Source organism: Nelumbo nucifera, chromosome 5, assembly GCF_055504915.1.
Source record: "Nelumbo nucifera cultivar China Antique chromosome 5, China Antique-T2T, whole genome shotgun sequence".
In the NCBI taxonomy this organism is placed as follows: Eukaryota; Viridiplantae; Streptophyta; class Magnoliopsida; order Proteales; family Nelumbonaceae; genus Nelumbo; species Nelumbo nucifera.
This window is the reverse complement of record NC_142653.1, coordinates 46,003,472-46,028,661: the sequence shown is the minus strand read 5'-3', so window position 1 is coordinate 46,028,661 and position 25,190 is coordinate 46,003,472. Positions and strand designations below refer to the sequence as shown.

Here is a 25,190-nt window from a genome sequence, read left to right as displayed (position 1 = left end):
GAAAATTGGTGTGATGAGAATGAGGGAGGTTAAGGGTATTTATAGGAGTTAGAATTAATTCAATTAACCAAAAGACCCTTGAAATTAACCATTTTATAGTTGTTAGAAGGGGTATTTTGGTCTTTCAAAAAGGTATTTATTATTTTACCAAGATGTCTCCCAAATTAGCTATTATATAGCTATTGAGGGCATTATTTTCATTTTTCCTCCATCCCAAAGCGAAAATACACAAATACCCCTCAAAGTAGTTATTTATAGTTGTTGGAGGTATTTATGTATAAAACCCCTAAAAAGTAAAAATTAGACGTTGGACCCCCCAATGACTATATTTGAAATGGATTGATGTGGCCTCTAGAAGCCAGCCCACCATGTTGTACCATGGTGGTGGGTTGTGCTGCGTTGAGCCATGGGCCTCAAAACCCAAACCCAGCATACTCCATATCAGATTGGGCTAACTTTATAGCTCTAATTTTATGTTAAAGGGGGCCTGGCTCATGAACAGGTTTAATGAAGAGTAGAGAGCCCGTGGGCTACCTTGGTCATGACATGAAAGCTAAATCTGCTAGTTTTAAAGACAGCTAGCTTGATACTTTGGGTTGTCTCCAAGTTGAGTTCATCAAGTGGGTTGTTCTTTGGTTTGTAGTTTTGATGTAAAATGCAACTTGGGCAAGCTCAGGTTGGTATTTTGTTAAAAGATGATCAAATCACTTAATTGACTCGATGGTCAAGTAAGATCATGGTCTTTGTAACCATGAGTACTTGGTCCAAATCTTTTCATCCTCAAAGTATTTTGGGATTTATTTCAAGGGAAATTTGGTTTCAAGGCCAGTTACCAAGGCCAATCAAGACTGATTCTTTGGATTGGATCGTGTAGGATAAATCCCTAGACTTTGGAACTGACTTAGGTGGGGGCCATTTCCAAGAATTTGGAACCAAATCCTACTCGGTAACAAATTGGTAAAGGTGGTTCAAAGCCAATTTGAGGTCGATTCCATTTGGTACTAGGTAACCTATCCATTTGCTCACTCCTATATATATATATATATATATAAATGCATGTATTCATGAATGCACAAGCACTTAATACAAACATACATATATAATATCTATACACTATACATACACTTAAGAAGACGTGTATCAACAAAAACATAATTGGATGCATGCATATGCATAAAAGACATCAACACATGCATATTTATATAATATCTTGCTTCTCATGCATATATTATATAATATCTTGCGTCCATACCCCATTTTGCTTTTAGGATAGGGATATTATCCAAAATTCACCATGACTTTTTCACAATTGTCTTAAATTCATGATGACACAGTGAGTTGTAGAGTTGTACTGTCTAGGTAAGTTAGATTTTTGTTAAATTACTGTTAGTGATCTGAATTTGTCTGCATAAGCATTTAAGTATTTTACATGATCAAACTATCTTGAATGGGTAGTCAAACTTATTAAAATATATATTTTAAATATATGTGGGTAAGGCCTGATGTCGGTAAAGGCCCAAGTTTGGAGTAATTTTGTCATAAAAATATTTAATAAGGACAAATGGCCATTCAAGGGTTAGTTTGGTTACATAAAATACTTGAAATGCTTAAATAGACAACTTATATTAACAATCACTAACGGTGACCTAATGAAAATCCAACGAAAGGTGAGTTTTTGACAATAGAACTCATTGATAAAGGATTCTCTAGAGGTTTTGAAATCATGGTGAAATTAAAATAATGTGAAAAAGCCATGGTGAATTTTAGGTAATATCCTTTTAGGATATATATTAGTCTGTACTTACAACTATGGATACATGTCGGATTTGGGTTGACCGAGGCTTCAACTTTAACTCGAGTCTGGATCTCCTGCTCACGAGAACTCTGCTCATATTTATCTCAGCCATACATGGAGAACATCTCATCCTCTGTATAGTATTATGTAGGGGGAGATGTTCCCAATTCACAGGAGGTAGTGTATTGTGGGTAGGCGTGGGCAGGAGATCCAGAGTCCTTTAACTCAACCAAAATTCAAGTCAAGTTCATATTTTTCACCCTAACCATGACCCAAATTTCAACCCAACCTGACTTTTTTTAGTTCAATTTGTGAATAACCCAGCCCATTTGTGCCCCTAATTATAATTGTGATATTTGTTTTTTTTTTTAGCTTATTTTGACTTGAACTAGATTTAAAGGATAATTTATAACTATTCATTGTTATTTTTAATTTTATTTTTCTTTTATATTTTTTCTTTGAATGAATCCGATAATTGAACCAATTGGTTGGACCGTTCCACCCGTAACCCAGTGGTCAAAACAGTTTTGTGTCCCGTCCGAGTCTGACAACCTTGGAAAAATCACTTAATGGGGCAAGTTGCTTAGGAAAAGAGGATGTGACCTGCCATGGTCCACTCTGTTATAATTTTAGTGATTTAAAGGTATTTTCTTTTTACTGTCACTTACTGTAGCGTACCGCAACTATTTAAGCCCTTTTAGAAAATTTCAATTCAGACATTTTAACCCGAGAACCAGCTATCTTCCCTCCCAAGGGTTCTGAATGGACTCCATTGCAGCTTTAGCAGCAACGACACTACAACAGTAACGGATGGGGCGGTAATGAGCCTTAGGTAACAAATTGAGCTTAACTTGCAGGAATTGGGCCTGCCTGGCTGAGGGTAATGGGCCTTTGGTAACCAATTTCATTAATTTCACTGTACCGTAAGAGACCCTTGTTGGGATGGTGCATCCGTTCCTGCCTTGATATTTATGGGCCACTCTAATTTAAGTCCACTTCCACTAAGTAATCGGTATACGGGTCAGGCATGGGCCAGGCGGCCCAGATATTAAACAAAATGGGTTTTTTCTAGTGATTTTCAATATATGAAATCCAAAGTTCACTACCCACAATTTCATGTTTAAGATCATTCCGAGACAGTAGAATTGCTCTAGTTGATTGCAAACCAGTTCAGTCATCCTTAATTCCTCCCTCCACTGCTTGAAAAAGAAATACAGACTCGAGGATAAGAACTGATAAAAATAGAGCAAAAGCAGAATGCTTGTTCATGGGTCGCGGATTTCATATACATAGATCTTAATTCAATCTGATTAAACTGAAAAACTACTAATAAAGTTGGATTTGATACTGGACTTTGGATCAGATTCAAATATTATTAATTCAACTAAAAGTGAGTTTCCTTTTTTTTTCTCTCTTAGTTTTTTTTTTTTTTTAATCAAACCAAAGACATCTTGTGGAAGCTCCCAAGATGGGCTAAGCATGGAGTACAGGGGATGTGGCATGTGGGTTGGGCCCGGATGTTGGGTTTGAAATTCAGGCCGAAATCATAACTTGTCTTACTGATTTAATTGAAAGATGATCGATTGATTATGTGCTCTAATATTAATTTTCAAACCCATCTGAGGAACTTATTAATAGGAAGATGGAGCCCCAAGATAACAAATTTGTAATAACCTTCAGAAAACAATATGAAATGGCTGCATGCATGCAACCTGTAATTAATACGCTTTGATGATGTAGCTAGATCCTCTCCCTCTCCAGGACTGATCTACTTATCTACATAAAAATATAAGAGGAAGCGGGGTTGAATTTAAGGGTGTCAATTGGACTGGATTTGGTCCAATCCGATCCAGTCCAATGTGAGTCCATTCTAAATGGATCTCGTCTAATCCAGTTCAATGAATTTTTTGGACCATTTTGGACTGGTCCAATTCCATATCTGAACCACTCAATCTGTTCAAATTTGTTTTGATTTAGATTAGTTTCAACCCAAACCTAGTCCATTGACACCTATATTCTTATCTTGTATCAATGGACTAGATATTGTTTTAATACAACCTAATCCAATATAAATTTATTACGGAAGGATCAGGTCCAATCCAATCTAATAAATATTTTAAACCAGATTTGATCCATCCAATCCATCCAAATTGATTTTGGACTGGAGGAGGTCCAATCCAAAACCGGTCCATTGACGCCCTTAGTTGAATTGACGACATTACTTGATCAAAATCTTGAGTGGGAGACAAGTGCAGCCCATTTTGCTTCCTCTTTTGTAACAAGTCAAAAAAGCACCAGAAAAAAGATCAAGAGAAACGCTTCAACTCAATTGCAAAAAACACTAACATTCCCAGTTTTCCACCACATCGGCCTCAGTGCCGTACCACATGCACGCCCATGCACCAATTTTCCCTTTTGATGTTTAGATAAAGCTCATTCCTGTTGCAAAAGAAAAACCCTGTCTTCTATCCCTATTACTCGGTTTCACTCCATTAATATAAGTAGTCCCCCACTCCCTCCACCTCCCGAGTGTACACCTATCTCTCTCTCTCTCTCTTTCTAGCTTGGCTGTTTTCTCTCTTGCTTGGGTGGTTTCCCAGGGGTCTTGTTACAGAGCCATCTTGGCATTCTGTCCACCTCCATTAAAATTTTGCTTAATGCATGACTTGGAGGTGGCCAGCATGCCAAAATGTCTGTGTAAAATTTCCTCTGAGAAACCTTACAAGATCGATAGATTAACATGTTTTCAATGAGAAAACTTTATCTCAACTTGGGTTATTGATCTTAATTAGTTTTCTCTTGTTAGCTAATGCTTGTTCTCTTGTAATCTCATTTTATTATTATCTTTCTCTGTTATTTCCAGCTGATTCATACGCTTAGTTGATGCTCTGCATTACCATCTTGATCTTGACGAAGTTGTACATTGTTGAACAAACTGTGCACCATTGTATGATTACAACACAACCATAGCCGTTTTTGAGCTATCACTTTGAGATCACTAGCAAGATCAGGATTCACGCATGCAAAACCATGTTGAGTATAATAATCCACATCACCATAGGCTACAAATCAAACGTAGAGCCGCCATGAAAGGACTAGCTAGGTGACAGCTTTCCAGGTGTTTCTTGTTGAAAGCCTCTATATATAGGTACGAATTACTCTACAAAATGAGGTTGAAGATGTCCTTTACCTATTAGTAACTTCTTTGATTGTATGCTTCTTATTTTGCTTTTGCTCCAGCATTGCCCTAACAGTTCAGACGAGGCAGTGCAATTTGGGTTAATTTCAACTTAATTTCAAAAACCTTTCTATCTCTTCTCACATTGCTAACTATCTTGCACAATCTCTATTGTAGAAAGTGATGCTTCAGCTCTTGTTGGGGCTCCGGTGAATTGACGTTCTTTCAGACTCAACGTTTGAGTTGACGTCAACTGGATAAACGAAAGGGAGAAGCTGACAAAGTGACAAGCTAGCTATTATATTATTTGAATCAATTTTTTTTTTATAGAACTTTATTTGTCTAAATGTAATAATGATAAAACATGGGCTTTAACGTGGTAAAAGCATTGTGATAATTGTGCTGGACGTATGGCCCGCTTTTGCATTTTGAGGTTCTAGTCTTTTAGGGTTTGCTGTAAGGCATTGGATTCCAATATGCTTTACTTAAGCTATGGAAGAAACCCCAGGGTGACATGGTTTATGCTCAAGAGACCTGCGCTACACACGATCGCCCCTTAAATGCAGGCCTTATAAACATGGAAACCCTAAGTAATTATGATGAAATATAGTCTAGACCCTTCTAAGGACCATGGCATTTTGCACATCTGATCTATATTCTTCTATATATTTATCCATTCTAAGGGCCATTACTTCTATATTGGTTAGATGATTTGGAGCAACCCTAATAGTTAATGGAGCAACCCTAATTAATACAAAAGGTATATTTTAAAATTGGCAAAAAACCAATTGTTGTGTATATTTAATTTTGTTATTATGGAGGTGAGAGTACATATCAAGGTTTTTAAAACTGAATCGGACAACAAACTGGTTAGGGGTCCGGTTCTTGGGTCGAACGGTCCGACTGTTTGAATCGAATGGACAACCAATTCTAACAAAAAATAAATAAATAAATAAATCCAACCAAACCATTGAATGATTCGAACATTTTGAGCAGTTGAACGCTCAAATCAGCGGTTTGTTGCCAAATCAACGGTTTTAGGGAAAATAAAGGTTCTGGAATAAAACGGAACTGATGACCTGACTGGTGCCTAGTTTTTCACTTCGGGTCTGACCATCCACTCCAGTCCGATTTTGAAAACATGGTACATACCCTTATGTAGTTATGGGAGATATGCCCTACTTGAAAAAAAAATATGATATCCCAACAGCAGCTTTTTAGATCCTCTTATTGATTCAGAACTCTATCTGGTATAAAAATGAACAATTGCTGCAGCAGTTTCAAGAATGGGCATTATAGCCATTAACATGCAGTAGCATCATATGGTTCTAGGCCTACGTTCATAATGATATAGTGTTGAATAAAAGTTGGAAAGATAACCATTGTTATATATTATTACATTGTTTATTATTTTTCATACAGATTGAACTATTAGTAATATTCTGATAATAATATTTAATAGTTTCATGTTTAATTACTATGAAGTAGGACTCAACCTTTGTAAGAAGTTCATTGCCTCATGTTCTTGAAGAAACTGTTTACTAGTTCTCTATAAGCCTCTTAAATCTTGCTTGAGATTCTTTAGTAGTGTGCTAAAAGATTTTAATTCTAGACAATTTTAAACAATTCCATGGATTGAATTAGTTGCAGAAATTGGGTCTATGCATTATCATATTAGAATAAACTCTTCTAATGGAAGCTAAAACGTTACAAGAAAATAGTCTTAATGGTGATAAAGGAAGTGTTCAAAAAACATGTTATTGGACTAACTAATTGCCTATAAAAATAAATAAATAAATAAATGCTATAAGATTAACAAACTAGGCAATATGATGTCTCTCTCAGGCAATCTTTTACAACCCAAACTCAGCATGTCATGGTTATATTTACATATCCTAATTTGCACATGTATTTATGTAAATGAGCATCTAGTTGCAATGCTATCCCTATATGTGGAAAATATCAATAGAGGGAAGGGAGGTATTTTCCTTTTCTTTTTTTTAATTTTTTTCACAGTGCTTGATCTTGATTACCCATTATATATCTATCTATCTATCTATATATCTTGATTGCCCTAAAAGAAAAAGAAGTCATTTATAGTGTTTCATAATGGTAGGCCTCCTAGTTAGATCTGAGAGTGGGCAAATTGCAGAATGCTCTACTAGGGTATAACCATATGGGCTACTGGCGCAGCTCTCCCTTGCCATTGCCAACATCATACACCTAGTTAGGCCCAATGTGTGGTCAATGGGTTGGCCTGTAATTATGTATTGATAGTTTAGGTATTTGTTTGGCATTGATGCTGCAGTTATAGCATTGTTGATGTGTGGGTTGGAAGTACCGTTTTTTGAAAAAATGGTGCCTTTTTTTTTCGTTTGGAAACATTGTTACTAGGTAGGACATTTCTTGGAGCAATACTTTCTGTTTGGTACCAGTGCTCCATATCTGTTTTCAGCACTGGTACCCATTATAGGAAGTCCACATCATGTTCTCATTGGCAGTAATGAACTCCAATATGAGAAAATGTCAAATTTAACGTTGCTCCAAACCACGCCTTCTCGATTTTAAAGATGTGACTTAGAACACTGTTTTTTATGAAAAACGGTTCTAAACATATTGATGTTTCCTGCATCACCATTTTTTCCGACGTGATAATGACATCGATACCAATTACCAAACAGACGCGAGGTGAACAAATTAAAACTACTCTTATGAATGCTGAGAAAACCAATGTTTTAAAATTTGATCTAGAGCCGCTTTGACCACACCAGTGATTTGACCGTCTGATTGGAACTGATGGCGCCCATTTCGGACCAAACAGTCCCTGCATCTAAGTCGACGACATTTCGAAAACATTGGAGAAAGCAATGATGATACATGGTTAATTAGAATGCAGCCCGGCTTAGCTTTTAATTAGAAGCGGGACAATGCATGACAGAATAAATAAATAAGGCCCAATTTATTTTTACTCTGGACCAAATTATAATTTGTAAACCACTGACCTATATCGCCAAAGAAGCAACAAGATCAACTATAGTCGTTATTTTTACCTTGAGGAAGCTTAAATGAGAAAAGACCAATTACTTGAGACAAGAGGGAACAAAATATTTATGCTAAAATCTTCTAAATAGTAGACATATTAAATCTTTATTGGCCTAAGGAATGTATCATGTATGTCAGGGTAAGGGAGGGGATCACTGATCAGATTCAGGCCAGGCCCCAGACAACTCAGAACCACTTGTATATACTGTAACTCCTCAGCCCCACCTGGAAAATTGCCAGACGTACGTACTGATAGGTTATCAAATTATTCCTCAACTACTACAGCAAGATATCCCACACTTGATTTGTTTTCTAGCAATAATGAACCATGCAAAAAAAGAAAAGGAGAGAAAGAAAGAAAGAAATACTTGTTTTTTTTTTTGTAAGATTTTTAAAATTGAGTCGGACAACAATCAGTCAGGGTCTGATTCTCGGGTTAAATGATCCGACCGTTTGAATTGAATAAATGGCCTGTTCTGAAAAAAATAAAAAAATTAAAAAATGTAAAAAAAAAATCGGCCCAACTATTTAATGGTTTAAATAGTTCAATCACCTGGGTCAGCAGTTTACTAATCAAATCAATGATTTTTGAGAAAATAATGGTTCTGGGGTAAAACAGAACCCATCACTAGACCATATTTTTTGATAGAGTTTTCTTTACAGAATCTAACAATAGCTTGAATATGCTAACCAATTAAGGAAATGTTTGTGCTGTAGGTGGGGGATTATGCAAAATAGTTGTGGACCTTAATTATAGAAGCTGAGTTCTAAGCTATATGTACAAGGGCTGATTTTAGATAAGAGCAAGGGTTGGTTATTATCAGTTATTGTGGAATAATCTGACTCCTTTTATTAAATTTTGGAATAGAAGCTCCGACACTATACCATGGTCATGTTTAGCTACAGCAGAATGTATTTGTCCTTGGTACAGGATATGAACTAGCTCTCTCTTGTTTTTATGAAGATTTGGAAACTCTATTGCTAATAATACTGATCAGAGATCAGTATATAAAATGTAATCCAGGGGAGGTTTCTCTGGGAGGAGCGTCACCCAAGCTAGTTGGTTAAATAGTCTTTCAATGGATGCACTGACCCCGTCCAGTCCAAAATCAATTTGGATGGATTGGACGGACCAAAAAGACAAGATATTGGATGGTTCAAATTGATTGGACGGACCAAAATCAATTTGGATGGATTGGATGGTTCAAAATATTTATTAGATTGGATTGGACCTGATTTAATCGTAAAAAAAAGAATAAATTATATTGGATTTGGTTGGATTAAGTCAATATCCAGTTCATTAATATAAGATAAAAATATAAGTGTTAATGGACCAGATTTGGGTTGAAATCAATCTAAATTAAAATGAATTTGAACAAATTGGATGATCCAAATATTGAATTGGACCAGTCCAAAATAGTCCAAATTAGTCATTGGATTGGATTGGACCCGGTCCATTTGTAATGCTCACATTGGACTGGATGGAATTGGACCAAATACAGTCCAATTGACACCCCTAAATGGATGTAATGAACTCTACTTTCTAATATTGATAAATTTGTTTTAATTTTCCCATCAAAGAGAAAAAGATACTGGTTGTAGTAGGGACGGGTCCCAATAAAATATTCCAAATAGGTGGCGTAAATGGACATAAAAATAAATTGTATCCTTAGCACCTTTGCTTAGGGGATGTTTGATAAGAGTTGAAGTGGTTGAACTGAAATCCTATTGCTTCGGCTTTTAATGAATGGGTTTCTAAGGAGGTTGTATGCTCCTTAATGGCTAAAGCTGAAGTTCAATAGATTACCATACCCTTAAATATTTTATTATTTTAACTATTCTATTCTCTAAGTGACAAAGCAATAAATCATTGAGTTCAGCAATTTCAGCCATGACATAAGACCCGGTTGGTTTTTGTATAAAACTTTGTCTGTGTTTGGTCCTAGAGTATTATAGAGATTTAAATGAAATTTCCAAGGAATTTCACTTTCTTCTTCTTTATTTCTTTTTTAGGTAAAATACTTTCTTCTTTATTAGTTCATTAAAATAATCAAGTTCAAGTGGACCTCAAATCCTCAATGACAACTGAACCATTTAGGGGGTGTTGGACATTGTATATGATTTTGTCTTTCAAAACTAAGGCTTTTAAAATCGAACAGGACAATAAATCGGTTAGGGGTCTGGTTCCCAGGTCGAACGGTCCAACCAAAAAACAAACTCAATAATGCTGCCGCCTGCCAAACACCCCCTTAATAGCAAGAATTTATATAGAACCAACTTCCTTTGTAGCAGTTGGTGAATAACCTTACTTCATCTATGGCCACTACTGCACTTGCTTCAACCTTGTCTGCTTTTAGAAATCCATATTAGATGGCTTTTCTAAAGATTAAAGAGGGAAGTCGTACCATCTAAAACTGGGCCAGATAGTCAACTTCTCAGAACTAGGCTAGTCCTATGCTTATGTGCTGGCTTGCTGGGTTGGCATGGCGTGTAATTATGTGGCCAACCCCAGTGAAATGACATCTAACAAGTAATTATATACAAAGGATGGAACCCAGGCTGCCTAAGCTTTTGAGTTTTGATCATGACTGGAGTGGGCCAGGATACTTGATAAACTACGGCCCAGTCTCAACTCTCAGCCCCAGCCCGTCACATCTACAGAGCTGTACCTGCACAGCCCTTGGGTTGTTCTCTCGTTTTGTCCCGATGGTCTAGCAAGGATATAGTGCATCCATCACTGACCACCAAGAAAATAATAGGGCTGTCAAATTGGGTTTGGACATCCATTATGGATATACGATTAGATTGGACCATCAATCCATATTTTTATTGTCGGATTGGATCTATACTAATTTGGGTCCATTAATGATCCAATCCAGTTCAAATGCTGAGTCTTGTACATGATATAGTGCAAATTGGATTTGCTAAAATATACATACTACAATGCTCTATAGATGAGGTGCTGATAAGAATGTATGATTCCTTAACATGGTCAATTTTCTTAGGTCCATAAAGAATAAGGTTTTGAAAACCGATCTAGAAATGGAACCAGTATGGTCACTGTTTTTTGAGTCAGTAGTTCAACTATTTGGGTCAAACGGTTTGACCAATAATGTCATAAATAAAATAAAATCATAAAAATATTTATAAATAATGAAAAATATCATCATAATTAAATAAATACAAGGTAATAAGGCATATTAAGTCGGATTTGGGTTTTTAAAACCTGTTTGATGTCCCATATACCACTGCTGCCTGGGTCCAACGATTTATTTTCCTATTCAATCCTGCAAGTCAAAATAGGGAGAAATGCAGATGGCTCTGGAGCTGGGTGTACTGTTATAGCCAATTGGAGTATTCTTAGGGTTTCACCTAATTTCTCAGTGTGTGTTACTATAAGGAACTTTAATTCTGCAGCTCACTGTATAGCTCAGTTTTTTTTCTGTGATACAGTTGTAACTTGGTCCCTCCCTCCTACCTTTTCTTGAAAATATCCTTGGAGCATGGCCGGGCTTGGGCTGAGGTTTTGCCAAAAGTTAAATGGCCCAGCCCGAAACCCGAGCGCAAAGCAGTTTAAAATGTTAATGGGCTGATCTCGACGCCCAGCCCGTCAACAGGTCCATTTGTAACAACTGAATTTGAGTTGAATGAAACCTTACCGACCTTAAAAAAGCCATATCTTCTATAAAGATAATTAAATTAAATCCAAGAACAAAGGATCTTTTTCATTTCAGACGGACTGGGCGGATCAATTTATCGGATTCTTATTAGATTGGACCAAAATACGGTATAGACATCCCTGTTTATTCGATTTCAATCCAAAACTTGGATTTTCCACCAAAAACATCTGAAATTTGGACTGTAATCTAATATTGAATGGAATAACACATCAAACTAAAATGATCAAAAGTAGTAGATTTGGTTCACGATAATAGGGGTCTGGACATTTTGATTTCAACCATTTGGTTGGGCGGAATCAGAATTTGATTGAGAGAATGGCCATTCTGACCCCCTCCCTTGAGAATAAAATCTCATTCCGTGGTATTCTAATTCTTACTTCGAACCTAATAGAGTATGCGAATAGATCATTCTGATTTCGATTTTAATTCCAACTACAAATCAAATAGGAGTTTAAATCTCCTACCCACACATTGAGAAAATTTCCAATATTTACATATTACTATTCATGGGGAAATATTCTTAGTGTACAATTGTAATGTCCTATGGATAGGTATGGGATAAGAAATCCGAATTCATCAAATAGACCCTTAATGTAAAACTTGAACCAACCGAGTGGTGGCTTAATTGGCGCGTAACTATTTCGAGCCTTGCTACTAATGGCTCCAAATCCACCTTTGAGAAAGAGTATAATGTTGCTAGATAAAAAGTGCAGTACTATGCCATCTAAAATTTAAGTCGAACCGGAGTATGTATTGTAAGGGTGGATTCATGTTCGATGAAATTGCAAATGAATATCTAAATCGGACCACCTGAACCGGATCAAATCGGATTTGAGACGGGACAAAAACCCTATTTAGCTCTATATATGCATGAACAGAGCCAAAGGATTATTTTTTTTTTTTTTCATAATTGTTGGCCTATATATCCTCCGCAAAAGACAGGCTTGGTTATGCGAGCCGCAGGATTTTTAACCTTTTGTTCGACGGGTACATTTCTGGAGAAATTAATGGTCCATTTTTACAAGAAGCTCAGCTGGGATTAATGTGGACGATATCCTTCCAAATACAGAAACGAACATTTCAAGTTTATACAGCTGTTGGAATAAAAACCTGCTATAATCCAAATAGGTGTGTTCACTACAACTCTGTAGTATCCATGCAAGCTGAAAAGTGGCAGAACATCCCCTCTGCAACCACTAGAAATGTGTCAATCCCTAACCCACCAATCCACTCTATAAATACCCCAGCATCCCCCTCGCCGCTTCACCTCAAATCAGTTGTGACAGTCTCTCTCTCTCAAGTTGTAACAAACCATGGCCAAATCTTACGTTCTTTCTCTTAGTCTTTGCCTCCTTTTCTTGTTTCATGGCTGCCTATCTACACAACAACAGAAACAGCACCAAGGCCAGACTCAGTCCCAACACCAGTTCCGAGGAGAACAAAGGCAATGTCGAATAGATAACCTGGATGCCCTCGAACCCACTCATCAGATCGAGGCCGAAGCTGGTCTTATTGAGTATTGGGATGAAAATAACGAGCAGTTCCAGTGTGCCGGCGTCACAGCTTGTCGTATTACCGTCCAGCCCAAGGGCCTGTCCTTGCCAGCCTATTACAATTCACCCAAACTCATCTACATTGTCAAAGGTTCGTTCTCTAGATTACCCTGTCTCTGTTGCTAGTGAAATTTATTGCTTCAGTTCTCATATTTATATTTATTATTGTTTAATTATGACGAGTATGTACAGGTAAGGGAGTTCTAGGATTACTAGTTCCTGGTTGCCCTGAAACATTTCACTCTTTTGACCATTCTCGGCAATCTGAGGATCAAGAAAGCCGACGCCCAAGTTCTAAGGATCAAGATAGCAGAAGTCAAGGACATGAGGATGTACACCAGAAGCTCAGACGTGTCAAGAAGGGAGACATTATTGCCATTCCAAATGGAGTTGCCTATTGGTTCTTCAATGACGGTGACACACCCGTTGTTGCTGTTGGCATCGCTGACACAGGCAACAATTTAAACCAGCTCGATGATAGAATCAGAGTAAGCACAGTCGTCTTACCCATCTAATTAACCAATTTGCGTATATTATTTTGTTATGTATATGCATGAATGCTTACAACAGATTATTTGATTTGCATGTTAAGAAATTCTATCTTGCTGGTAATGTACAAGAACAAGAACAGCAACACCACCACCACCAACAACAACAACAACAAAGAGGGTCTTCATCATCAGGACGTGAGAAGGCTGAAGAAGAGAGTTTTGGTAACAACATATTCAGTGGCTTTGATGCTGAGTTATTGGCTCAAGCTTTTGGTGTGGAGAAGGAGACAGTGAGAAAACTACAGGGTAAGAATGACGAGAGGGGACGTATCATACATGTTGAAGAGGGGCTTCAAGTGATAAGATCAATATCAAGTGAAGAGGAAGAGGAACAACAAGAACAGCAACGACAAAATCAAATGAAAGCAAATGGTTTAGAGGAGTCCTTTTGCAACATGAGGTTCAGACAAAACATTGGAAAAGCCACAAGTGCTGATGTATACACCCCGTTTGGAGGACGTGTCACCAATGTCAATAGCCAAAGCCTCCCTATTCTCAGTTTCCTCGACCTCAGTGCTGAGAGAGGATATCTCTATAAGGTATAATGAAGGAACTATAGCTCCTTTTACATTGTTTGCTTGGTTATAATCCTTGATGCTGATGTTGGACTCATGCTTAATTACTTTAATTTGTTATACTTACTGAATTGGATTTCTTGAACATACAGAATTCTATGATGTCTCCTCATTGGAACATGAACGCACATAGTGTGATCTACGTTCTTAATGGTGAAGCCCGGGTTCAAATTGTTGCAAACTATGGGCAAGCTGTCTTTGATGGACAACTTCGTGAAGGTCAGATTGTGATCATTCCACAAAACTTCGCCGTAGTGAAACAGGCAGCAGACAATGGATTTGAGTGGGTTTCATTTAAAACTAGTGATAATGCAATGAAAAGCCCACTTGCTGGAAGGGCATCAGCTATTCGAGCCATGCCAGAGGAGGTCCTTGTTAACGTCTACCAGATTTCTAATGAGGAAGCAAAGAGGTTGAAGTTCAACAGAGACGAATTGATAGTCTTTGGACCAAGGTCCGAATCTTACTGAAGCTTTTCTGTGATGTAAAATAAGTTCGTATTATCGACATGAAGATGGATTAGGTTAGGAATAACAATGCCTTTATAGGCAAAGAGATATATGCTGCTTAACTTTGAATTATGAGTTTCTTGAAATAGCCTTCGTTGGTAATGAATAAAATACAAATTTTCACAACTTTTGGCTTTGAAAGGTCCATATATCACGCAAATAAGCATATATGCTTGTCGGACAAATTTACGTGGATCGACTTATAGTTTACCTCTATGGCGAAGGAGGAGCCGAAATCCACTACAGAGTCAGCAATGGTAAAGAGTATTGTGAACACCGCCTCAATCACAGAAAACCCTAGTTAGGGAGCAAATACACCTAAATTGATCAACTTCTCTCACAAGCCAAAAACTACTATCCAAGAGAAAACCCCAAATACATAACTCCGCCTCCATACCTCAACCACGGTCTGGTTCGATTGATTTGCTGATCCATAGTAATTTGAAAACATTTCGCCTCAAGGAGAAGCTGTGGCACAATGTCGTTTAGATTTTCGAAGACGGGTAAAGCCTCGGTTTGCTGTCAGCAGGTCGCAGAGTTTGCATCACCAGAATCGGGGTGAAAGAAAAGGAGTGATGGTTTAGGAGGTGCTTGATAGGGGAGTTCGAAGGGGGGAGAGTCATAAGGTGTCGGTGTTGCAGTTTTAGGGGGCATTTCATAATGCTTTTCAGAGGTTCAGTGTCTGAAAATTTGCTTTCCAGACATCAGAGCCGTTTGGTGTTACTTCTCTGAATCTCATTTTCATATCTGAAGTTTAAAGCTCATGGGCTGGCTCTAAACACATTCAGACACGTTTCAAAGCGAGCCGAAAGTCGAAAATACTTCCCAAAAAACACGAAAATGACGAAATTTTACGCCTATTAGCCTCAAAACTTAACATTTTCCTCCAATTGTGTTCTCTCTTTAGGAGAGCATCCTCACAATCGCCGCTCGTCTTATTTGGAGATGGCCGCTTGTCTCAACAGAAGATCGCTGCTCGTCTCGTCAAAGGTACCCTCCTCCTCTTCTTCTTCTTCTTCAAATGACTATTCATAGGGTTCAGATATTTTTCTTCAAATGACTATTTATGTTTAACAAACACTGGCTTACAGTTGCTCTAATCTTTATGTTTATTACCTTGTTTTTCTTCAAACGGCTACACTTCAAATGGCTGTTATGTTTATGTTGATTTTGATTTGTTTAATTACAGTTGTTATAATCTCCAAACCATTGATGAATTTGGTTATCATTTTTTTTTTCAGTTGTATGTTTGTGTATGTTTCTAGTTTTTTCATTCATCCTAACTCACACCATGAACTCCAAGCTCAACCCAACTACAAACCACTTTTTCATTTGAAATCCATCTTATCTATTACTTTTAGGAGTAAAATGTATATGTATATGCATATTGTTCCGGATTACAGTATAATTCTAAATATTAATTAGTAATTAATTTTTTAAAATTATTTTAAGTTTTATTTGTGTAAATTACTAATTATTAATTATTTTATAAATTACTATTTATTAGATAATAATTATTTTAATTTTTATTAAGTATTAATTATGTAAATATTTTTAATTATTAATTATTTTAATTTTTATTATGTATTAATTACTTTAATATTTTTATTAGTCATCAATTACTTTTAATAATTTTAATTTTGTTATTTATTATTTATTAATTTATTACTTTTTTATTCATATTATTTTGAATTTCATAAATTGTTTGATATGAAATAGTGCAAATTGAACTCAAAATCAAGGTTTTAAAAATGACCCAAAAACGGAACCGTTCTAGGCACTATTTTCTGGTTTGGCAGTTCAGCCATCCGGGTTGAACGGTTTGACCCGTGATGTCATAAATAAATTTAAGACAAAATATTTATATATACTAAAAATACCATAAAAAATTAAATAAAATACACAAAAAATATAGGAAAAAGAACAACATATGAAAAAATAAAAATATCTAAATATAAAAATAATAAAATAATAAAATACAAAAAAAATCCAGAATATATAGAAAAATTCCAAAAAATATAGAAAAAATTCCAAAACATACAGAAGACTAAGAAAGGAGAACTATAAGGGCCATAGGCTACATACAATAAATTCCTTCCTAGGCCTAGAGGACGAACTGTGAAGACTAAGAAAAGAGAATGCTTGAATCAAGCCAATCAACAAGTCTTTTCAACTCTCCATTTCATTCTCAATGGATAGGTTAGCTAAACCAAAAATGTTTTTGATTGATAAAGTTTCTTGATTCTTAGTTTGCCCAACTTAAACTCAAACTCAAAACTTTGCACACCCAGGAGGATTATGCATTTTGGGATGCCTTCCATTCCACCCCACAAATGTTGCAAATGCAGTCAGTAATTAATTGTTGAATGTTGAAGGCCTCTTCCCCACATTATTCACTGTCTTTTCCTTTTTCCATGCACCCTCAACTTCTCCATCTCATCTCTCCTCACATTTTTGACAGAGAAATTTTACAGCCGAGAATTTTATAGAGTATGCCAACTAAATGTGAAAAAAAAAATCTTGTTTCTCTTGCAAGATGCATTATATAAAATCCAAATTTTAAAGCTTTAAGTTTCAAATAAGAAAGAAATATACCAATTTAAGCTTCAATTCAAATAAGACTTGAAAGTCGTTCTTTTCAAGACGTGGTTGAGAAAGACTTGAAAGTCGAATCTTTGGTTGCCGGTTGTTGCTGCAACTTTGGTCGCCAGTGGGTGCTTGCTCGGATTCTGGGAAGGGTGGTGCCGATGTATTGTCGCCATCATCTTCAGTGAATGCCTAAAGGGGGCAAGGGGCTTCTGTTTTGGGGTTTTGGCAAAACAAAACCCTAAGAGGAGACTTTCGAAGGTATTTGTCATTTTATTTTTTGTTTTATTTTTATTTTAAAATAAAAATAATAAAACAAAATTTACAAAATACTGAACTGCTAATTGTTGCTTGGGTCGAATGGGTCGAGGGTTCGACTGTCCGGGTCGACGTTTTTTTGACTTTTTCAACATTTTTTTTCACTAAAAGAAGGTTCGAGGTAAACCTGGAACCGTTCAAGTGACCAATTTTGAGTCCAAACTGTCTAAGTCAACAACAATTCAAAAACGTTGCCCAAAATTATCAAATAGTCTATTCTGGGGGTAAAATAGTAAAATCAAGAAACTTCAGATGTTGAATGGTGGATCCAACACAAACAACAACTTTTTTCAATTTAAGATACTTTTAATATCTTTTTAACTTTTCGGATTTCAGATTTATCAAACGCCACCTTGACTTTGGAATTGCAAATCTGGACCGGAGTTCAGGCCCGTGGCAGGTGACCGATTTCTGGACTCAGAGTCTGAAGCTCTACGGTTAGCAAAAAGAAGCCCATACCGAATCGAAAGTAGAGATTTGATCCTGACCCTGTTCCGATGGACGTTAGGATTAAAAAGAGACTATAACGACAGAGGAACCCAACGGTGGAGGGTGAGAGTATTTGGCTTACTGCTCCATGACTGGAGTCTTGATGCCTTCAAGGAGCTAGGAAATGTTGCTGGTGGCTTCGCGGGAGTTGGAGAAGATAACCTCAATTTGAAAGACCTCGAGGCTGTAAGGATGATGGTTTGGGCGGAAGCCTTGCACGAAATACCTAATGCATTGACAATGGAAGTCTTTGGGGAGCTGTTCATGGTCAGTTTTATGGTGGAAGAGCCTGTTTCGTTAATAGCCAAACCTTCTAGAGGGATCCAGTGGGTGGCGGCGGAATCAGAAGAGGCAGAAGAAACAGGCGCTTCTAAGATGGACGACGCTAAGTTTGTTCAGGGGAGGGTGGAGAAAGAAACGGAACGTGAAACTACCCAGGCGGATGTATTTTGGAGGGGGAGATCTCGTCAACGCCGAAGAAGAAGGCATCGACGGTTAATCTCTGAAGAAACTTGTTCGGTTTTTGCGCTTGAGAACGGGGTTAGTGCTGTTGTTGGACTCGGGACTCGGGAGAGACGAGGGAGGTGGTGGGGCCCATCAGTCAACGGTCCTGCCTCTCTCCTCTGTTTCGGTGCCTTTGTTTAAATTCAAACAATTCTATTGAATATTTAGGTGGTAGCGAGGGCCTTGAGGCAACGGTTGTCGGGGAAGGAGTTAATTGTGGGGTTGCTCTGTGGGCCCATGGGCCGCAAAGCTCAAGGGCGCCTGAGGTTTGATAGGATAGTTGATAAATTAACAGTCAAACCAACTATTGCCATGTCACCAATTTACTTGCTTGGTGTGGCCAATGTTTGGCAGGATAGTTGATAAGTTTATGGCAATTAATCCTACCCCTGTGGGACACTTGTCTCTTGACCTTAAAGGCTGAGCGTGTCCAAGTGGTTGATTTCGGAATAGAATGGATCTTCCTTTCAGAAAAATTTTGTATGTGTTTGATTTCGTTGGTGTTTATTGAATAAATGGTGGCATATAGGTGTTCCATCAGCAAAGGCTACTTCATTATGTGCATCTATTCGTATCGATGTATATAAAAATAAACATCGATTTCTGTGTGTCTCTCCCAGTTTAGGAAACTTCATTTTAGGTAAGTGTTTAGTGACACTTTTACTAATGTGATGCCTAATGACGTCTGTGTCATAAACACCCTCATTAATTGTTTTTCTTAGTTTTATAGTCAAATACATCAAATACAAAACGTTTATTCAATAAATGCCAAAATTTACTCAATAGAGCTAATCTTAGATGGTGGGCAATCCAAACACAATAGTGAGTTCTTGGATTTATTAAAAGATAAAAATTGTTTTTTTATATCTTATGCATAAAAACAATGAATCATTGGAAACATTTTGCAGGAATTTTTTTCATCAATAACCCACTTTTTCCAGCTAACTGTAGATCTGAGTGCCAACTGCCCTCGAATCCTCGATACAGAATAACCTAAGCCTACGCCCATGGATAAATATCTTTGTCTTGTCTCTTATCTTATGCTTATTTATAGTTAAACAAACTATTGCCATGTTTTCAATTTACTTCCTTATTGGTGTGGTCAATTTGGCAAGGTAGTTCATAAATTTTGGGCAACTAATCCTATCGCTGTGGGACACTTGTCCCTTGACCTTAGAGGCTGAACAGGTTCAAGTGGTCGATTTATTCTCAGAATAAAAAGTCTCTCCCTTTCAGAAAATTAAAATTTGATAACGTACTAGAGGATTCAGTATAAATAGAGTACGACCTCTAGTCTATCAGTAAACAGATGAGATTCTGAGCAAAACCTTCCCTTGGGACCGCAGCCTTCTGGGGTCTCGTCTGGGGTCATATCCTATTTCTCTGATTTCATATTAGATACTTGAGCAAGTGTCTTCGCCCATTTGATTTGTTTACAGCTGCTGTTAGAGGGTCTACAGGGTCTATCACTAATATTGTTTCATTCCTTTTGTAACAGCTTTGCTCGTGTAAAAGGAAGTTCTCAAGATGTTTGATGAACGATCATTCACAAAGTTCTCAAGATATGAATTTGTTAGAAGACAGTTGAGAAAAGCATGTGAGAGTTAAGAATTTAAAAAAAAAAAAAAAAAAGTTAAAAGAAATATTCCAAGAAGTTGACTGAGGGAATGTTAACAGCAGAGGTAAAGTGTGTAGAATCCATATTTAGGGGTCTTTATAACAAAGCTCACGTGTAAAGTGTCATCAAGTAAGAGTGGCTAATTTACTGTGATTTTTTTAAGTCAAAAAATAAGCGAAAAAGTAAGAATAGGCCTAATGCAAATTTCTGATTTCTATTACAGAGCTATAAATATTCAAAATATCAAAAATCTCCATTCTATACATCAATGCCCGCTCGTAAATTGGACCTAAAAATTTTAACCCTGGACTCAACCGTAATTCTCCCAAAAAATAAGTGGTTTTATTAGACAAAAGGATAACCAGCCTTCATATAAAGAATTAATATATATGGTTAAATGATAATGGACCAAAACCATCCTGTGCAATAATTCCACAGAGTGAAAAGCAATCAACAAATTTGATTAGACATGTGAGTTGAGCCCAAATAAATCAAAACTTGTACTATATTTTATTCTTTCTTGTAAGGTAAATTCACTAATGGTGTTTACATAGAAAGTTTTTTATTCAATAAATGTTGGTCTCTAGCCCAACCTGATTAGCTTGGGCCAGGACCAGGATTTATTTAAACACATTAAAAGTTCAAATATCCCCTAACTTTGATACATTTTGTTGGATCAAATTAAGGTCTGAATTCTTTTGGTCATTTGGGATGAGGTAATGCTTAGACTTGCTGACGTGTCTATAACAACAGTACCCCAGATTTTCTTTGTATTTAATCTCTTCTGACTCCAATCCAATTGTTTGAAGCCCGGACTAATTGGAGGGAGCCCTATATTGAATTGTGATCCATCTTTACCATAGAGATGTACTGAAGGCCACAAGAAGGAAATATACTCAAAATGCTCATGCATTTTGGTAATTAATTTTGCATGGTAATACCAATGTAAATTGATTTTATAAAGTTTTTAATATGATTTATTTGATATGCTTAGAAATTTTATTACATACTGCAGGATCACATGATTAGGGTTTTGGACCCATACATCATCAAATAGCTTCAAACCATTAAATGGTATCTACATAAAAAAAAAAAAGAAATGAATAAACCATCTTATTCTAATACTAAACGAGTCCCATATTTTAATTGGTTTTTTTATATATATTTTGTGGATTAAATTTTATTTAATAAACTAATAAAATAACCAACAAGTGGCGTTCAACTGTAAAGGTATCAACTCCTGTTTTTGGCATGGATTAAAACCTTATCTGTAGTACTAGTTTGGCTTAGTGAACAGATCAGGGTAATAGAATCAGTGATTTTCATCAACCCAAGTAACTATGCACCAAAAATTCCAAAGCAATCAAAGACAGATGGTGGGCATCTAACTATCTTCATTAGGACGATTTTGTACATCTGAAACTCCATGAGACCAGAAGAGTTGGAGGAGCGCTCTGCAATCGAGAATCTCAATCCAGATACATCATGGAGGGGAAGATCTGGCTAACGGGGCTTGAACTACGTTCAATCAATGAGTCTCCCCCAATGATTATTTTCTCAAAATTTAAACTGCAATAGAGCTGAAGTTCCTAGCAAAAGAATATTACATCTGTCACCAATGGATCTGATCTCTTATTCAATGGGATTCCCGGTATGGTTACGAATGATAAATTCAATCTAAAGCAGCTCCATTTATCAAAACATAAAAAAAAAAAAAAATCCCAAGGAAATTATCAACTGATGATTTAGTTGCACATTATTTGAGGCAGAAGCCAGCAGTAGTGCTAACCTTCAAATAAGGGTTAGTGCCTTCATCAATGACCACCTGGAAAGTACCACATATCTGCTCACAACACATTGTTATGGTCGACATGTAATTCCAATTGTTGGCAATTGAGGCACTTTCACTAAGGTTAGCTTCATCTTTCCGCTATTCTGGCATTGGGAGGATTCTTCCTCAGATTTACTTTTTTTTTTTTTTTTGCGTGGAATGAAATAGTGGGACCGATGAACCGTAAAATGTCAAAACCATTATATGATCAAGAGCAGTGGGCAGGCTTCCTGTTAAAGATCTATGTTTGTCATGAAATGCATGCAGTGCATATCTTCTTAATTTTTTGATTGACACTCTGCTCTAAAACAATAGATAAGTCAGATTTTTGGTGTCACAGTAGGGCTTACTGTGGCTAATGCAACCTCCATCCTCGTCAAAGTGTCCCTTCAAATATGGACAATATATTACACCTTGTAATCAGTTCTACACTTGTTTGATGATCATATCAGCATCTACATCTGCCCTTATCAAAATAAGATATGTGTTCATAACAAAGCTACAGCAGTCATGCAAGGTGGAGAGAGACTAAAGAGCCTCTCTGCAACCAAATGAAAGGTGTCAATCCCTAAATCACCAATCCACCCTATAAATACCCAACAATCCCACTCGCCGCTTCACCTCATCAACTGATCAAGTGACAATTAATATTTCTAAGTTGTTAATTACACCATGGCCAAGTATTCTTTTCTTTCCCTTGGTACTCTTTGTCTCCTTGTCTTGTTTCATGGCTGCCTAGCCAGACAACAACAAGAGCATACCCAGCCCCAACATCAGTTCCGAGGAGAAAAAAGCAAGTGCCAGCTCTATAACCTTGATGCCCTCGAACCTTTTCGTCGGGTCGAGGCCGAGGCTGGTCTAATTGAGTATTGGGATCAGAATGACGATCAGTTCCAATGTGCTGGTGTTGCAGCTTTTCGTATTACCATTGAGCCCAATGGCCTAGCTTTGCCAGCCTACCATAATGCACCTCAACTTATCTACGTTGTTCAAGGCTAGCTCTCTATATTAACCCATCTGCCATCTGCATTGCTACTACAACTCTGTTGTTCTATGTCATGCATAAGATTATGTATATATTCTTGTATATTCATTACGACTTAATTACGAGCTTGTGTTCCACATACAGGTAAAGGAGTTCTGGGATTATTGCTCCCTGGTTGCCCTGAAACATTCCAACGACATCAGCAATCTGAGGATCAAGACAGTAGAAGCCAAACATCTACGAAGCAAGACAGGAAAAGCAAAAGATCAGAGGATCAATACAGTAAAAGCCAAAGATTAGATGATCAACACCAGAAACTTAGATTCTTCAAACAGGGAGACATTATTGCGGTGCCCAATGGAGCTGCTTATTGGTTTTACAATGATGGTGACACGCCAGTTGTTGCATTCTCTTTCAGTGACACCACCAACAATGTCAACCAGCTTGATGATAGAATGAGAGTAAGCAATCTAAATTAACCATTCTCTTTCACTTCTCGTATATGCATGAATACTGAATCAAATGCTTACAATGGATCATTTGATGTGCATGTTAAGAAATTCTACCTTGCTGGTCATGTACAAGAAGAACAAGAACAACAACAGCAACAGCAACAACAAAGAGGATCATCATCATCCCGGCGCCAGCAGAAAGCTGAACAGGAGAGCTCTGGCAACAACATATTCAGTGGCTTTGATGTTAAGCTACTGGCTCAGGCTTACGGTGTGAGAAAGGAGACAGCAAGAAAGCTTCAAGGTGAAAATGACCAGAGGGGACCTATCATCCATGTTAAAGAGGGTCTTCAAGTGATAAAGTCAATATTGAGTGAAGATGAGGAACAACAACAAGAAAAGAATGTAAAAGAAAATGGTTTTGAGGAAACCCTTTGCAACATGAGACTTAGACAAAACATTGATAAAGCCACAAGTGCTGACATATATACCCCACTTGGTGGACGAGTGACCAACCTCAACAGCCAAAGCCTCCCTATCCTTGGCTTCCTTCAACTTAGTGCTGAACGAGGATATCTCTACAAGGTACTACTAAGGAATTGCACATCCTCCCTCTGATTGGTTATTCACTCATGATTTCTTAAAATGTACTGAATCTGTATTTATGATAATATGTGCAGAATTCTATGTTATCTCCTCATTGGAACATGAATGCACATAGTGTGATCTACGTTCTTAGTGGTGAAGCCCGGGTTCAGATTGTTGGAGACTCTGGACACACCGTCTTTGATGGGCAACTTCGTAAGAACCAGCTCCTGATCCTTCCACAAAACTATGCCATAGTGAAACAAGCAGGAGATGATGGGTTTGAATGGATTTCGTTCAAGACAAATGATAATGCAATGATCAGCTCACTTGCTGGGAGGGCTTCAGTCATTCGGAGCATGCCAGAAGAGATCCTCGTCAATTCCTACCAGATTTCAAATGAAGAAGCAAGAAGGCTGAAATTCAAAAGAGAAGAAATGCTGGTCTTCAAACCAAAGTCTGAATCTCATGGAAGGTCGGCTGCAATGTAAACCAAGATAGATTAGTTTTGGAGTAATAAAGCCTTACAGGCAAATATATATAAGCTCCTTGTATGTTTTACCTTTGCATAATGAGTATTTAAATTTCACCTTCGGCCAGAGGACTATATCCACACTCAGCTGCACATCTCACCTACGACCACTTCAATAACAAGGTACAAGCACACAAATAGGGTTTGCTGAAATTCTGGAGGCTGTAGTCAGGAAATACATGGCCACACAACCATTTAATCTCTCAGTCAGTGTGGGGCTCCATGTATTTTAATATTTTATCATTGGCATGTGGCATTATCACCGGTTCCACAGCTTGCTATACGACTAAAGCTTTCATCTAATTAGGTTCCACAGCTTGGAAATTGGATTAATTGAATGTTCTGTGTAGCAAGCTATGAAACCAATGATAATGCTCAAACAACACATTTAATTTGCTATGACACTG

General features: G+C 37.2%; 2 protein-coding genes and 1 long non-coding RNA gene across 3 annotated transcripts; all 3 read left to right on the top strand.

Annotated features, from left to right (window-relative positions):
* The first annotated feature begins 12,947 nt into the window (after positions 1-12,947).
* LOC104608549 (11S globulin seed storage protein 1-like) lies at positions 12,948-15,009 on the top strand. Its single transcript, XM_010274586.3, has 4 exons — positions 12,948-13,339; positions 13,441-13,736; positions 13,841-14,338; positions 14,467-15,009. The coding sequence occupies exons 1-4, from the start codon at positions 13,009-13,011 to the stop codon at positions 14,842-14,844; spliced, it is 1,503 nt and encodes a 500-aa protein (XP_010272888.1). The 5' UTR covers positions 12,948-13,008; the 3' UTR covers positions 14,845-15,009.
* A 405-nt stretch (positions 15,010-15,414) lies between these two features.
* Positions 15,415-19,325, top strand: LOC148791506 (uncharacterized). The gene is made up of 2 exons (XR_016076319.1): positions 15,415-15,873; positions 18,177-19,325. It is a non-coding gene; the product is annotated as an uncharacterized LOC148791506 (long non-coding RNA).
* A 3,534-nt stretch (positions 19,326-22,859) lies between these two features.
* LOC104608590 (11S globulin seed storage protein Ana o 2.0101-like) lies at positions 22,860-24,850 on the top strand. Its single transcript, XM_010274621.3, has 4 exons — positions 22,860-23,223; positions 23,359-23,675; positions 23,772-24,251; positions 24,347-24,850. Exons 1-4 carry the CDS (start codon positions 22,902-22,904, stop codon positions 24,740-24,742), a joined length of 1,515 nt encoding a protein of 504 aa, XP_010272923.2. The 5' UTR covers positions 22,860-22,901; the 3' UTR covers positions 24,743-24,850.
* Positions 24,851-25,190: the final 340 nt, after the last annotated feature.